This window comes from Haliotis asinina, chromosome 5, assembly GCF_037392515.1.
Source record: "Haliotis asinina isolate JCU_RB_2024 chromosome 5, JCU_Hal_asi_v2, whole genome shotgun sequence".
In the NCBI taxonomy this organism is placed as follows: domain Eukaryota; kingdom Metazoa; phylum Mollusca; class Gastropoda; order Lepetellida; family Haliotidae; genus Haliotis; species Haliotis asinina.
Window position 1 is genome coordinate 27,397,065 of NC_090284.1, and position 16,802 is coordinate 27,413,866.

The window sequence follows — 16,802 nt, forward strand, 5'->3', positions numbered from 1 at the left end:
CGTTTTGAAGCAGATCCCGATGATTTTGTGGCACGATTTGTAACCATGGGTGAGACCTGGATACATCATTTTCAACCAGAAACAAAACTACAGTCAAAACAGTGGAAGCATCCTGATTCACCAGCTCCGAAGAAAGCCAAGTCTGTTCCTTTAGCTGAAAGGTGATGGCATCCGTCTTTTGGGATTCCAGGGGTATTCTACTCATTGATTATCTTGAAAAAGGTCAAACTATCAACGGCAGATACTATGCTGATCTACTGAACCAGTTGCGAGAAGCAATCAAAGCCAAACGACGAGGGATGATCGCTAAAGGTGTCCTCTTCCACCAAGACAATGCGCCTGTTCACAAATCGGTGGTGGCCATGTCAACAATCCGCGATTGTGGCTTTGAACTCATTGACCATCCTCCTTATTCACCTGATTTGGCTCCTTCTGCCTTCCACCTGTTCCCCAAAATGAAAAAGGAACTCGCCGGTCGCCATTTTGCAAGTAATGATGACGTCATTTCCGCTGTGACTGATTTTTTTAGGGTAGCTGAAGAAGATTTCTTCCTGACCGGGATTCGGGCCTTGCATCATCGCTGGCAAAAGTGTGTGAACTTGGAAGGGGACTGTGTAGAAAAATAAATTACAAACGTGGACTTTGTAACTTTTTTTCACAGTGAGGCTTAGAACTTTTCAGCCAACCCTCGTAAGTAATTTCTTTCCATCTAGAGTGACCTCAATATTGACATTACAGGATTTATTCTCATTGAGTATTTGGACCTTTGTTTTCTTGTCACAATATTCCATTGCTGTTTCTAGACTTCCTTCTAGGGTTTAGGGACGTGGTTTACCTTCTCCTAACTGTTGAAGTTACTGGAATATGATTTTCTTCAAGAATGTTTACCGGTAAACTGTGACTGCCAAGAAAGTATCCTACAGGTACATAATGAATCTGGTCTTCAGAGAACAGTCTGTGACCTCAAAGAATGTATCCTACAGATATATCATAAATCTGGTCTTCAAACCATAGTCTGTGAAGGTCATCAGCAACAAATGCTACCAATTCAGTTGCTTTTTGCCCAGTGGCTTGATACTGTTTTCTCGTTAGGGAAAGTACATCCTCAGATACATCAAGGATTCAAGATAATATCAAAGCATCTCTCACCATCTCAACTTCAAAATCATGTGAAAGTCATCTAAATCAAACAGGCCCTCCGCCTTCCCTCGATAAAGCTTGGTGTCATATGTGAACGGTTCTTTAGTTATCTTGCTGACAAGCTTAACATGCAGGTTAACATACAGACATCTTCAACGTTTCGTTGTGATCTTGGAAGTCATGTGAAAGTCACGGCAATCAACTGGGATCTGCGCGTTCCCTAGTTGAGGCTTGGTGTTACATATCATGAAAATCCAGTAAACGGTTCTTGGGATATCTTGCTGACAAGGTAAAAAGGCAAAAGTCCACTTCTTATAATGAAATGAAGGTCAAGGTCAGCAAACTTTACAGGGACCTTCCCCATACTGTGATGAACCTAAGTGTGAATATAACTAGTCCACGGTTCTTAAGATATTTCAATTAGTACGTACGGACGGAGCCTAATACTATATGCCCCGCTACATGCGGGGTATAACAAACTTTAAAATAGGGAGTTATGTTTGATAATGGAGATATGTAAAGTATCCAACGTGATACGATGTTTGTTTGTCTTTGCTGATCTTAGCATGTCGCTATCATACCAAACTCAGCAATGTTCATATGCGTTTTAAGTCCTTGTTCTAAACTGAAGAGCAGATGTAAGACATTCACATTAAATACATAAACATAGTTGATAAATTATTATTATCATTATTATTTAAACAGTACCTTGCAGATTAGGAACTTCACTTGGACAGTGTGATCTACATCTCCTCCTGAACAAGATGACTCTCCATTCGGGTTCATCATTGATTTTTGTTGGTCAAACACCTTTGGGTAAGTTCATCTTTCTTCACTTACTTCATTTTCCCAAAAGGTTAATTCAGGGGAACAGTGCTTATCTTCATTGATGAATGAATATATATTTCACTTTTATTTCACAATTGTAATGATAAACCCGTATCTATGGCGTATGTTGTAGTTTTTCGATTTTACATTTCCATTTTTCAACAGAATGTGCCATTCATGACACTATTGAGGACTGGACTACACAGCATAGTGTGACTACTATGTTCTTCGAAATGCACGTCTTTGAGCAGAGTCTAACTGGATTAATTCAGAAAACTATGAAGAAGAACCAGAAGAACCATATTTATCGCAAATTGTTCAACTTTGTGGTCTTCTGTGATGGTGTCGATAACTGTTTGACACGAATCACAAATATCGTACGTATATCAAATTCTTGGCCTGGATTTTCGAAGCACTTTTAGCACTAAGACAGTCGTTCGTGCCACACATTTACATTACTTTACGGCTATCTCGGCGTTAAGAGAGCTTCGAATAGCAAGGACCAGTATATTTATCTGATATTTTCGACTGATAAGATGTGAGCTCGTGTTTATAAAGCCTACATACAAATGTTCATTCTTTGAAGGCTCAAAAGTAAAAGTTGTTGTGACACACAGGTAATACAATAGAATCGCATAGAAAGAAACCCCTTTAAGGTATGGTCACGATCAACACTCCATAAGAACAGCACTTCTGGCATATGCAAATAATATACAGCGCACGAGGTGGTTTACAAGCCAGTTCACAGGCCAGTGATGTAGTCCGTTCAACGTCGAAGAAAACCTAGGGTAAGATAATTCCACACATGAGGTAGGATTTGGTTAAAGGTGGCATAGTTGTGTTGGAAATTCGGATGATATCGTAAACCTCGCTCCATTTCATTATATGGACGTGTACAGTGAGTGACAAATTAGACCAGAGAGTAACAAATTAACATTGATCTGATTATGATACCGCTGTGTTGATATGTACATGAATTGAAAATAATGTCTTTGGATCATGTTAATGTTTTAGGCTACATTCTTTCAAACAATACTTAACTATTTCTCGAATATGCTTGGCTTCTTGTAAAATTCGTACTATACACACAACACCTGCTTGGTTGGGTTTCCTTATATGTTTCACCAAACTCTTTCGCTAATTCAGAACAAAGAATCATTCACAAAATTATCAATGAAACAGTTCCATGTCATGATAACCTTTGCTTCAGTATATCCACATGAATTGGTCTGCCGAAGTCGTCCATGAAATACTTCCTATTCCAAAACACAAACGTTAATGTAATACATCCTCATAATTTGTTTTATCTGCTGAAGTCGTCCAGGAAAGACAAGGAATACGGTAAACGAGCACTGCTACGACATTTTTCAAAATGGTTGCTCCTGAATGTGGAACCACCAGTATTATCAGAAGTGCATGCTTACATGGACAACATAGCCATGGCAGTGAAGGTAACCAGCACAATACACCCAATGACACGTTAAGATAATACATTAAACGTGTTCTAAATGGTTAACTTTGATTTTGTAATAAATCATTTACCAGCATTCACTGGATATTTTTTCGTTACTCCTGACAATAATTTATCTCCATAAGTGGTTTGTTCGTTTAACTGTAGGAACCGAATACATCTGGTCACACAACTGTGAAAGTCATCACTCTTCTGTGGGAGCCAAATAGCAGGAAATGGTCGCAGATCGGACACTTAATGAATAACGGGGATATTTGCCCCTCCTTCAATGCCAGTCTCTTTCCGAATTCGGCATTCAAGTTGAATGGAAGAAAACTGAAAGTTGGCATCTTGGAGGTAAATAAACACACCTTAAAAAGATATTAAACAAACACTTTTACTTAACGTGTACATATAGAACAGAATATCACAACACCTCATATTTTTGACAGAAATAATTTATTACCATCAAACGTAGCAAAGTGATATTCAACTTACCGTATAGATAAATTTACCCCCCAAGGCGAAATGGAACGAACTAAATGCCGTTGTTTATTTACAGAACCAAAGACGGCCTAAAGATTAAAAAAATAATTTTGTTTGTAGTTTTGTAGTGCGGATAACTTTGATCATTAGGCGTTTTCAAATGCGGTCATTTTCAAGATTTTGGAATACGGTCCTCAGGAAATCACACCAATATCAGTCACTGAGCAAAGTCAATTTCTATTATCCAGGTTGGTTCACGTGCTACTCATAAAATACCATGTACACAACAACAACTCTACCTTGGATGCGAGTGATGTATCCTTGTCCATTCAGATCTTGTCTTATGGTTGTTTAGCAACAATACCTCATACGGGTGTACAGCAAATATTAGTGTATATATATGCACATTGGCATACATATATTTTGCATGCATCCTTCTACAAACATGAAGTTCATACAGATATATATGCTCGTTGTTGATACACTTATTCCCTGCTTTTCTTTGTCTCTCTTCCATTTCTCTCTCTCTCTCTCTCTCTCTCTCTCTCTCTCTCACACACACACACACACACACACACACACACACACACCAGGAACACATTTGATATTCTGTGACGCCAAACACGAGCTCGACTATTATCTGTGACGTAGTTTACTGAAACTTGATATCGGCTAAATGAATGGTATACGTATTATACGTGACGCTCGGCTTTGTTTGCAGCACGTGCAAATCCGAAATCAATGCATGGTGCACCCGATGAGTCAAACAAAGTAATCACACACATAACGATGATTAGAAGAGAAATACCAACACGATGGTTAAAAAACATACTTTGTCCACGTATATGTATCACACACACGAAGTTGCATGAAACCTGTCTTTGTCATCAAATTCTTAAAAGTATAAAAGATATGTACATTAAATTAAATCAAACTGTGAAATTAAAATAACCAATTCGATATAAGTAACAGGAATACTGAGTAGCTGCTTCCTGTGCCCAAAGCATTACCAGAGGATTAGGTTTTCCGAAAAATGATATTTACTTAAAAATTGTAGATCATCAGGGGCAATGGATATCTTTTTAAGCAAAACATGCAGAAAATCAATCCCTTGATATCATCATCGTGACTTCTGCAGTGGGGACCGTTTTGCACGAAATCAACATGGCGAAAGAATGGGTCAATTACGTACAATGGTGTCTGCAAGGATTTATTCGACAGCCTTGCCGAATGTCTCAATTTTACGTACGTATTAGACTATTTTCATTCCCATTATATTAAATATTACGTTTACTATATGCTGCAAAGGCTTAATAATTCAATCAGATAAATATAAAATCAAATACTTTGGCTAAATACGTATGCTACTGAACAGGAACTAATATCAGTATAATAATATTCATATATACTTCGCTCGGCTGTAATTACAATTACCCATATGTTTCACGTTAACTTCAGATATGAACTGATGGAACCGCCTGACCAATCCTGGGGTGAATTCTCAGGAACGTGGACCGGTCTTCTTGGCATGGTAGCACGAAATGTAAGGAGAGAATGTTTTGAGTCAAACTGTTTGCAAACGTATCCGTCGGGAAATTTCACATAGAGTCACTTCCACCTTCTTGTTTTCAGGATATCGACCTTGCTGGAGTACCGTATGGAATCACGCTTAAGAGATCCGAGAGTTTTACATTTCCCCATATCATGTACCAGTCAGAATGCGAGGTGGCCCATAAGAAACTGTCAAATGTTGACAACAGTTGGATGTTGCTGCTGTCTTGTTTTAAAATGGAAGTGTATGTATGCGGATTCTTAACAATGGCATGGTGTATAGGACTCTATATAGTGATGAAACGATTAAGTGTTGTAGAGTTTGTCAAGGCAAGGGAGATGTCCACATGCCCAGCAACATCAGAGGACTTCATGACGGCGGTTGGTGTGCCACTGCATCAAGGTGACCACACCCACGGAGAGAGAGAGAGAGAGAGAGAGAGAGAGAGAGAGAGAGAGAGAGAGAGAGAGAGAGAGAGAGAGAGAGAGAGAGAGAGAGAGAGAGAGAGAGAGAGAGAGAGAGAGAGACTGATTTAGGCGTTTATGCGGAAGTATGACCTGAACATAATATAACATATAGTAAGGGTTCTTTTGACAGTAAATGGTAAGAAAGTGGCAACCCGGTTCGCCTCGGCTCGTTTTCGGTCAGACAAACCCTTGTACTGCTTTGATCGAAGAAGCAACTGCACATTTTATACTCATTTGACCGCTGTAAATCGCCTTGCGTATGACTAACCCGGAAAACAAATCTCCGGGTCTCTGATTAGATATTATAGTTGCACGTTAGAAGGGAGGGAATAATAGAAGACACTATCCAATCAGAGACTCGCTCTGCCGTTCGGTGCTGGTCTGTATCCTGAGATTTAGTTACTTCCGGGCATATATCCTCACTTCGCCCGAGAATGGACGGTAACATAATTGACAGCTTTAAATGTAAACACAGTCAGCAGATTGGTGATATGCAACGTACTTTACGCAAGTCATTTTGTTTCGATTTACTGTCACACCTTTCTATATCTTATACAGTATGGTTCAAAATTATTGAGAATAGCTAAAGCATTTCATATTATTAAACGAGAACAAATCAGTTAAAATTGAATGTATTGTGAAAGTGAACTGACCTTTTCATGTTGTGTAGGTAACAATTTAATATTTTATCAAGTCTCCTTGAGCTTCACGGCACAGTCTAAGACGGGTAGGCATACTTCCTATCAGAGAGGTTAGTGTCTCGTGAGTTATGCTGTCCCAGTATCGGACCACTTCTCTCTTCATGTCTTCAATTTTTGTCAACCCCTTTTGATTCACACATTCCTTCATCATCCCCCAAATGTTCTCAATGGGATTTAAGTCAGGACTATATGCAGGAAATGGTAATGCAGTCACATTTTTCTCCTGAAACCACTGCTTGGCATGTTTTGCGGTGTGTTTAGGATCATTATCTTGCTGCAAAATCCAGTCATTTCCACAAAACACATGTGCACTTGGAAGGAGAAAGTTATCTAATATGTTAGTGTAGCGTTGACTTGTCAGATTTCCCTCAAACACACACAGCGGGGTCGTTCCTAATAAGGAGATCCCTCCCCATACATGAAACTTTGGGCTGTATTTAGGTCGTCGATACAACGGTGCTGACGCAGACTTTGTCCCTATTTTCACATTATTGGGATATACCCATATTGAGCTTTCATCAGTAAAAATCACATTTTCATGTGCCAAACACCACTCAACACGCCTGTCTTTATGTTTTTGTTTCATGAGAGGAGAAGGAATTCCAGTCTTTTTCTCCCATCCAAGATCAATCAAATTTCTTCTAACTGTAGATTTTGATACAACTGTTGACCCCCTTTCTATCATTTCATACCTGATGTTGGAGATGCTTGCCCTTTGCTTTTTAGACGCTAAAATTCCCAGCCGGACGCGATCTGAGAAGTCCAATTTTCTGGGTCTCCCTGCTCCTTTCTGGTGCCCAAAATCCTTTCCCTCTTTAAAATCCTTCCTAATCCTATACACAGTAGAAAGAGGAGTTCCTGTTCTCTCTGCCACTGTATTTACATCATCAATTCCTTGATTACACAACTCAAAAATCAACCTTCTTTTATCTTCAGCAGACATTGTTGACAGTGCTGAGGAAAATGACGTCTGCTACAAATTCAGGGGAGGTAACTCTAATTGTACTATACTCAGTAGGCTAAGATGAGTTACCTCCCTTATACCATTACTTAGTTTTAAGTATCAGTGAATCAGTTGAGGTGTTAGGATAGCTCAAAGTAAGAAGAAAAATTCTCAATTATTATGAACCAGACTATATATGTATGGCATAGTTAAGGTTAAAGGTCCAATTTCACACATTTTCGACAATATATGTTGCGGGCATGCAGTCACTTTATCTTCCCATTCATGCACTGACTTATTAACCCTTGCGAACTGCCTGAAACTGATAATTGAAACTTCGATGCGAACAGCCTCCAAACAGAGACGACTTGCTATATATGGAATGTAAACAATTGCTCCATACATCCAAAACTGTGGCACGCGGTTTAGTTGATGTGTGCGGCACTGCTTTCAATAACAGGTTGCCTGTATGTTTTTTTCTTGGACCGAATGCAGACACCAAAAGAGTTACGGGACAATCGTAAAGAGTGCCCCAAGGGAAAAACTCTATGAGGTTCACTGGAAATAATGTTCGGTGTCGGTATGGGCGCGTGAGTCGAATTAATGCAACGTTGTCTTTATTCATTTGAACATTTAATTAATATTGTAATCTAAATATGTATTTGTGTTTGGAATAAATGATATTGTAGTATAAATGAGGGCCGAGAAGTGCTATGTGAAACAGTGCCTTTTAATTCTGAGGTAGTACACTCATGGGTTATAACACAACCGCCAGTCAGACCGACGACCCACACAACACAACACAACACAACACAACACAATTAGAATACATACGTGATGACGCCGAAGTATTGGTCATGGGAGGATCTTCAGAATCTGTCCCAGACTGTCCTCTGCGGTGGTTTTGCCTTGTGATTAACCAATTCTCAACATGTTTTCGATGTCAGAAGCCAATTACTGGTATCCCTTCGACGTGTTGTTGCAATGTTCCTGAAAACGGTGTAAAATCGCACTCAGTCATTATCAGTTTTACTTACACAAATGATAGAACTTCGTGATAATTACTATAAGCCGATAAAGGTTTCCAAAATGATACCCTTTTGATCTCTGGGTTACCACGAACTTTCCAACAAGAAATAGTATTACTTGATAATGCGAAGTAGACCCATTTTCAAACACGTGTTGACAACCTACTCTGCTGAGGAATATATTATATTATACTGTATTCAAATGGCATGAATATTTTATAATAGAAAGTTTTACCAAAACGATAACGGATTTGTGCTACTGTATGTTTACAGTTTAAGAGATTTTAACAGGAAATACCATATTTGTGTAAGCATCAGACATGCTTAATTTTTAGAATAGGTGACACAAAAGTAAAATTCATGTTTTTATTCCTTGGTATAATTTACTTTGCTTTGGAGATTTACTCAACCAAAGGAATGCAACTTTAAATGTTGCAGTAAAGTTGTGTGCAGTATCAGCGACTCCTTATACACTGAAAACAATGCCCTTAGTATCCGAATTTCTATAAACACAGCAGTGTCTTAATCATTTGAAAATATTACATCCACAGGCTCGCTGCACCCTCCCCAGCACACACCTGGCCGATTCTTATACGCAAGTTGGTGGTTGTTTTGCATCATCATCGTAGCAGTTTACAAGGGGAATCTGGTTGCAATTCTGTCTGTGGTAGAGGAGAATATACCGTTCAATACCATAGATGAACTGGCAGAAAATGATGATTTCAAGATTCTCATTTCTAAAGGGTCATTTCAGGAAGATATGTACATGGTAGGTAGCATAGTTGTTATGTGAAGTGTCTTGTATTGTAGAGACTCACCTAGGTCACGGAGAGGAAACGGTGGGGTAACTTTGTGGTTAAAGCGTTCGCTCGTCATGGATTCGATTCCCCACATGGGTACAATGCATGAAACACATTTCGAGTGTCCCCGCTTCTTTTGCTGGCAATGCACTAAAAGGTGCGTGAAAATATTCATTCTCTTATTCAAATATTAATTCACTATATCCCTACTTAAATCACACTGTGTATATATACTTTTCTGTCCAGATTCCCGAATACTTAAAAAAGTCTTCTTTCAGTTGATTTTCAAACCATGTGTTTTTCAGCATTCTAACGATAGTGTAAGTAAGAAAATATGGAGAAAGGTATTGGAAAGCCGATCTGCAAAGATCCTGAACTCCTTGGACGAGGATCAGCACTATAAGATGCTCCTACAGTCTGGCTACTACGCATACATTGCCAGTTCCAACACGATTGATGGCATAGAAAAGTCAGTGGATAACCTCCGAAGGATGAAATGTAGTGCTGGTCCCAATTATCTGAGCTTGCCTTTTCCCGCCAATTCACCTCTTGCGGAGTTATTTTCTGACAAGTAAGTCCTGCCTACTCTCATATTCATCTGTATAAGACACCCCAAGACAAAATAAACCGTTACGTATCAATCCAGTGATGCGTGTATCGGTTGTGTTGCGGTGAATTGCACTACGTCATACTGTTTCAGAATCAGACTCCTGTATGAAAAAGGGCTCTTGGAAGAATGGGCAAGAAAATGGTCCCTCAGGAAACCGGATGAATCTGTACACGCAAAGATGAAGGTGCGCATCAGTGACATGTTGAGTGCATTGATCATGTGTGCAACAGGCATTACAGTTGCCTTCATTACATTAGGAATGGAACGTCTTCTTACCAGCAGTATGAAGAAATAATGATTGGATATTCCACGAAAACCACATTTATGTACGATTGTTTTAGTTACAGGTTGTCACTTCTGCGTGGTCTTCTCGAACGCCTAGCTGTCCTTTTCGTCAACCTGTAACTAACAGTGAACGGAGTTGAAATTTTAATGACAGTTTGTTAAAGAACTTTTTTTTCTTTTTAAGACAAAAATTCTGCAAAAATATTCAGGTTATGATGGCGAACAACGTTTCATTGAGTAAGTTCATTAGATTGCATTTCTTTGTCCGCTTTTAAACCAAACTGACTTTGGTCACTACGAATAATATTTGTGTATAGCTATATTAGAAACATTATTCGTGCTTAGGTTATTGTGTGAAGGTAAGACTATGTTTTAAGATTAGATTAGTGTAATTAAAAGTCATGTTTAGAGGCATGATTTTCATTTTATGACATTAGGGCGTTTGCGATGAGTTTGATTGTAATAATATTTATAAGGTCAGGGGACATCTACGTATTTGTGCCCGCTGCAAAAGTTGTGAGCCACGTTTTGGTATTGTAGTATATTTGTATAGCGCACATATCCACTAGGGGTTGTGGCATCACTGAGAGAACCTGCAAGCAGTGTGTGAAATAGCTTGGCAGCCAGTCGGGCCAGCTGTGGCTGAAAGTTACTAGCCAACAATATAACTCACTTGCCCGAAATTTGAATGTAGAAACTAAGCTAACGATTACAAAAGGTACGAAACCGCCAAAAACAAATAACACCATGAAAATTTACTATCCGTTTGGCCATTGACAGTGGAGATTTACTGACCCGAGTGGATTTATACTAGCCTCGGGTTAGCGGACGAGAGTGGCCATTTCGCACACTGCCTACAAGTAATGCTCCAAGAATTTTGCACTCGGTTACAAGTGGGACCAGGCACTTTTGCCATATTAGCACGGTGCTTTAGACAGGTCATCCAGCTTTCCCCTAGCCTTTATATAAATAATTATGGTACATGTAATGTTTGTCCCACATGACATCGTATATTGTTTTGATATCTCTTTGTAGTGTATATGCTAGGCGTCATTGATGAAGGGTCAGTTGATATACAGCACATGTAAAGAAACTAGAACTAAGAGTGTCATCACAGAGTTTAGTGTGTTGCCCAACGCGACACGTCGTGACATACAGACTAAAAGTTCAAACAGCACTAGCAAGCATTAGTTGTAAAGACTAACCCCCCGAAATGATAAAGACAAACATGATTCCCTCGGGCATTCAATATCTTGTGTACCATCTTCGCGCGTCCCAGACACAGGTGCACTTTGTGCTCATGCTCCTTAACAAGTTTATGAAAAAGGTTTGCGGAACCGCATTCTATATCTCTACTAGAGCTCTGCGGAGTCCTGAGAGACCCGCTCAATTGGATTGAGGTATGGCGAGCATGCTGGTCACTCCACCCGCTCTATTCCCTGTTGCCTTCGGTGACAGTCCTGTTTATCTGAGGCCAAACGGTGTCGTCTTTCAGTGAAAAGAGTCGACCAAAAACACCATGCATAGCTTGCAGGAACGTACTCCCAGGAGCCGGAACCTCGTCCCGATAACGCTGTCCTGTAAGATTACCGTCGACGACGTGCGGTGGAGTGTGCGTCCTGTGGGACCAAACCATGACCCATCCTCTGCCAAACCGGTCTAGCGTAACCATTGTTGCATCTGTGATTCTCTCTCCATTTCGACGACAGGTCCTCTGCTGGAAGGACAATTTGAATCTGCTTTCATCTGTGAAGAACACACGTGACCTCTGACTTTGATTCCAGTGGTGATGATGTCTGCACCAACTCAAATGCGCCTGTCTGTGACGTAGTGTTGCGGGTGGACCAACCGGAGGTCGCCCACAGCGGAGTCCGACTGCCCTTTAACGTCGACGAACGGTTACCCTTGGTATCCTCACACTGCTAACATTAAACCTCTCACGCATCACAGAGTTATTCATGTGGATATGATCGCGGACTGTTGTTACTCTCAGTCGACGTGCATATTCCACGGACCTACTGGCTTGAAATCTCTGCCAGTCTACCAATAGCACTTTGACTCACATTATAGCGGACAGCAACCTGCCGCTGAGTTTGAACACATTACAAGCGGCATATAACCTGACCCTTTCAGCAAGCGTCATGTGATTTCAAACCGGGAACTGAACTGTGAACGACAGTGAAAAGATCAATGCATGTGTATTGTCCTCTACTTTCCATGGAAAGAGCGACTTGCACGAGTAAATCATTGACATTAAATGGTTGTTGGATATTCATACTGACAATTTGAATTACAATAGTGGTACTTGTAACAGAATGTATAGCAATACAGAATACAATAGTATTTCACTGCCCTAATGTGTTTCCCATACTGTTAAGACAATCTTTAAACAGTCAGTTTTTTAAACGCAAATACTTTTGTACTAGAAGATTATTCATGCAGATTTGTTTGATAGATGTTTATGTGTATCTATGCTTATTATTATGATCATGCGGTCTTATTAATTTCGTAATAGATATTGCGTTCGAGAGATATATGTTTTATTATGACAGCTATATTATAAGCTATATTATATTATATTATTTAGCATAGATGAACACGCTGTTTCACATGCAGTTACGATGGTCGTTATTTACCCTCATCTCAGTACCTTATACATTTATTTGAAAGGTATTTCATCTTTTTAATTGTTAATATTTCATACATATTCGTACAACAATTGTGCAAGTTGAGTACTGTATTTCCTATCGCAGCACAAAAACAAATTACTATGATATTTTGCAGCTTATGTACTTTATACCTTAGTATAATCTTGTTATAATTTTTTTTGTGAATTGCGATTATATATTAAATACATACCGTATTGGAATTGTTTCACTTGTACTTATATGCATCACATAAGTATGTAATAATTATGTAATTAACGCTGTAGGTGCATTTATAAATAGCAGAACAGGATTATTTCATGTTAGGCAGATCGTGTACATTTCACGTTGAGTATGTTGTGACATCTGTGAACATAATATATGGTTATTGGTAGTAACTGTACTTGAGTGTTCTAGAGTAATGTACATGTTATATAGTTGAATGTGGCAATGTGAATAGTGAGCATAGTGCGGGTAAATAAAATTTTGGCGTAAGTCTAGAGTTCACGCCCCAGCAGGCGTTGGGCTTTATTCGGGTCTTTATTCTGCTTCAGTTATCCAGCAAACTGCTTGAGAAAGATTCGTATACCGCACTGGAGTAGTCTGCTGATCGGGACCTTATGGTCCATATTTACGAGAGCAGTTTAGGCCTAGTTTTACACAAAGCCCCAGTTTAGCATGGGTTTAAACTACAACTCGTATTACAGAAGCAGGTTTGTCAATGTTAGTAGTTGAAACCAAGGTGTAGAGACTAGGTCTGACGATTTTGGTATTTTCGAACAAGGTTTAATATCATCGGCAAACTTCGGAAACCGTCGGGATCGTGAACGAAGTCAGCCGAAAACGCGAGTTTAAACCCAAATTGGGTAACACACCAAACCACTGATTTTCCAGTTCTGCTATTTTCTAAAGAGGTTTAGTGTTAAACCTGGTTCAGACGAGATCGTTTATCGTCCAAGTTACAGACCAGTAGGGAGGTAGTTTACACCTGGTTTCTCTGTAGAAATATAAGTAAAAATTAAGATGCATGGATCACATTGGTGATTTATTGGGAAAGTAAAAACAAACACTTTCACTGACTAGTATCTTTCATTAACACAGATACACATTTTTGCACTGCTTGCTTATGGAACAAATTAGTGTTAAAAACACACCTCGGCGTACTAGCTTAAAAATAACGACCAAATGATACAAATTATTCGTTTTCAGCTCTCAACATGAGCTAACATCTCAACAGTCTAACTACATCGAACATATTACTTAATATTCAAACTAAGTTGATAACATGAGAACAAGAGTAAGGCTGTGTGTCTGTATGTGTGAGATAGTGTGTCTGTGTGTGTCTGTGTCTGTGTGCGTGCGTGCATGCATGTGTCCATTGGCTGAATGCTGAAACAAAAATTGTAAAAGATTCTAGTTAAAATGAGAACACTTCGCACTACGGACTTCGTACAATGATTAAAAGATTATCAAATTATACCATCTTCCGTTCAAAAACTGTTTTACATCATCGATGAACGTCTGCAGTCTCACACCAGAGAATCTTGACAAATAGGATACACGCTGAAAGCATGTAAAACGGATCAATTATCTATCAGTGAAATTGTTAATAATGACTTGTTGACGCTGTCGGGTTCCCTGCCTCTCTTCAGCTTCCCAATGCCTGTCAGTTATATCGTTGTCATTGTCCATTTCGATATCATCCTCAAAGTCAGCATCCTTTCTTATCGTTGCAATGTTCTGTAACACCGCACATGCGATTATGACACTGAATATAGTTGACAGTTTGAGGCGAAGTCCAAAACTTAGACAGGGAAATCTTCTCTTCCAAATTCCAAACAATCTTTCTACTAGTCCACGTGTTTTCCGTTGTGCCTGGTTGTAGCGTCTTTCAGCATCTGTTCTGGGATTGGTCACTGGGGTCATGAGATACGGCAGGCAAGGATAACCAGGGTCCTCTATGAGATAGCCATCAATCTCTCTATTTTCAAAACGTTCATTAATTCTACTTTCCTGAAAAATACGAGAATCATGGGCACTGCCCGGCCATCGGGCAACAATGTTTGTTATGAGGGGTACGTTGTCACAGATCACCTGAGTGTTAATGGAGGAAAAGCCTTTCCTGTTTATAAAACGTTGAGAATCAGCTCCTGCTTGTGTAGATATTGGTATGTGAGTACAATCAATTGCATCTATCACATTAGGAAACCCATCAACAAGTGCAAATCCTTCAAGTACTCTTCTCGCCCTTATATTACAGGGAAACTGAATGAACCTTGTACGGAGCATAGCAATGGCCTTACTCACTCTTTTGACAATGACACTAACTGTTGACTGACTGACATGTAGCAGATCACCGACAGTTGTTTGGAAGGTACCAGTTGCATAGAATCGTAATGCAATCAAAACTTGCAACGAAGCAGATATAGACTTACTTCGCTTAGTGAATGGGTGGATCTTACGTGCCACTAGATCTATTATGAATCGAGCGTTTCCTTTATTGAAGCGAAATCGCATGTGAAATTCAAAATCATCATAAGAATCAAATGGATCTGTACGGTCACGAAAGATGCGCTCCCGTCGCAATGCTCGACGGAGTGCCCAGATGTGACGCAAAGTCGCAATATGTCCTCTTGGCATTTTAATATACTGGCAGTGAGTACGACAGTCGGGGATACCGAAGAAGACGTCTCGGTACAAAGTCTACAATGTCATGACCAAAACACACCCTGCCCCAAAAATCATTCAGTACAGCTGCAAGGTGATCATGGTTGCCTTTAACGTCAACAAGAACCTCCCGAATGTTTTTGAAACTAGTTAGGAGACGAACCAGGTCATCTGCATCAAATCTGGCACCAACGTCACGAACACATAGACTGTACACACAGGGCACTGACTTTGCAAGATCTATGATGCTCCGTGTAGATAAGTGTCCTGCTCCTCGTATGTCGATTTTCATTAGCTTGCTGTTGCACGACAAGCCTGCAACAATTTCACCCTCACTGTAAGAGTTACGCTGGTCAGCTATGAGTGAAAACGTTTTCAACTTTTTTAAATGTTTCAAGAATCCCAAATCATTAACATTAATGTGATATAACTTCAGACATTGTACATTTGTGGCTCCTGCCAAGTAACTGTCAATACAAAACTGTCCTAACGAAGGTGTATTCCAAAGATCAATTGTCTTGAATTGTGCCCAAAACCTCCGAACGTTTATTAGATATTCCCATCGTGTGCACATACACCTTACTCCATGAATGATGTCATATAATGGCAACTTGAAAAATATTATGAACTAAAGTTCTTCGGGCAGATTATGAATGTGTGGATTCTGAAAAACAAAGAAACATAAATAAGTGAGCTCTCTGAACAGAAAATCAAGATGTGGTCATGTAACACTATGCATAACAGTACAATACTTGCAACTCAGATTTACAGACTTGTAAATGACTCATGGTCCCAGATAATTTCAGAAGTTGATTCATTCGCTTTAATTGCTGTAGCCTTCCGCTTCAAGTGCAGTACCTCCATTTTTAATTCATGTTCTTCTTTCATATATCGAAGTTTCATGTCATGCTCTTCCCTAGCAAGCTGAATTATAACATTTTCAGATTCGAGTTCCTGAGATTTATGAGGAGCCTGTACCTTTTTCTTCTTTAATGTGGGTTGGTCATTGGGAGTAACGCAGGTTATAGTTGGAATGCTGCTTGATGTTGATGGAGTTGGTGAGGTAGTATCGTCGTGATGAGAGATTGCCCCTGGTGAGGTAGAGTGGTATGGTGCATACGCATCAAAAGGTACCGATATTGGCTCAAAGTGTGTTTCTGGAGGGGACTGGTCTGGTACGTCACAGGAAGCCCTGAAAAT

General features: G+C 39.6%; 1 protein-coding gene across 1 annotated transcript; it reads left to right on the forward strand.

The window, feature by feature from the left end:
- The first annotated feature begins 2,189 nt into the window (after positions 1-2,189).
- LOC137283823 (glutamate receptor ionotropic, kainate glr-3-like) lies at positions 2,190-10,300 on the forward strand. The gene is made up of 9 exons (XM_067815508.1): positions 2,190-2,345; positions 3,285-3,419; positions 3,587-3,775; positions 5,043-5,149; positions 5,363-5,447; positions 5,537-5,858; positions 9,147-9,364; positions 9,701-9,966; positions 10,096-10,300. Exons 1-9 carry the CDS (start codon positions 2,190-2,192, stop codon positions 10,298-10,300), a joined length of 1,683 nt encoding a protein of 560 aa, XP_067671609.1.
- The last annotated feature ends 6,502 nt before the right edge of the window (positions 10,301-16,802 follow it).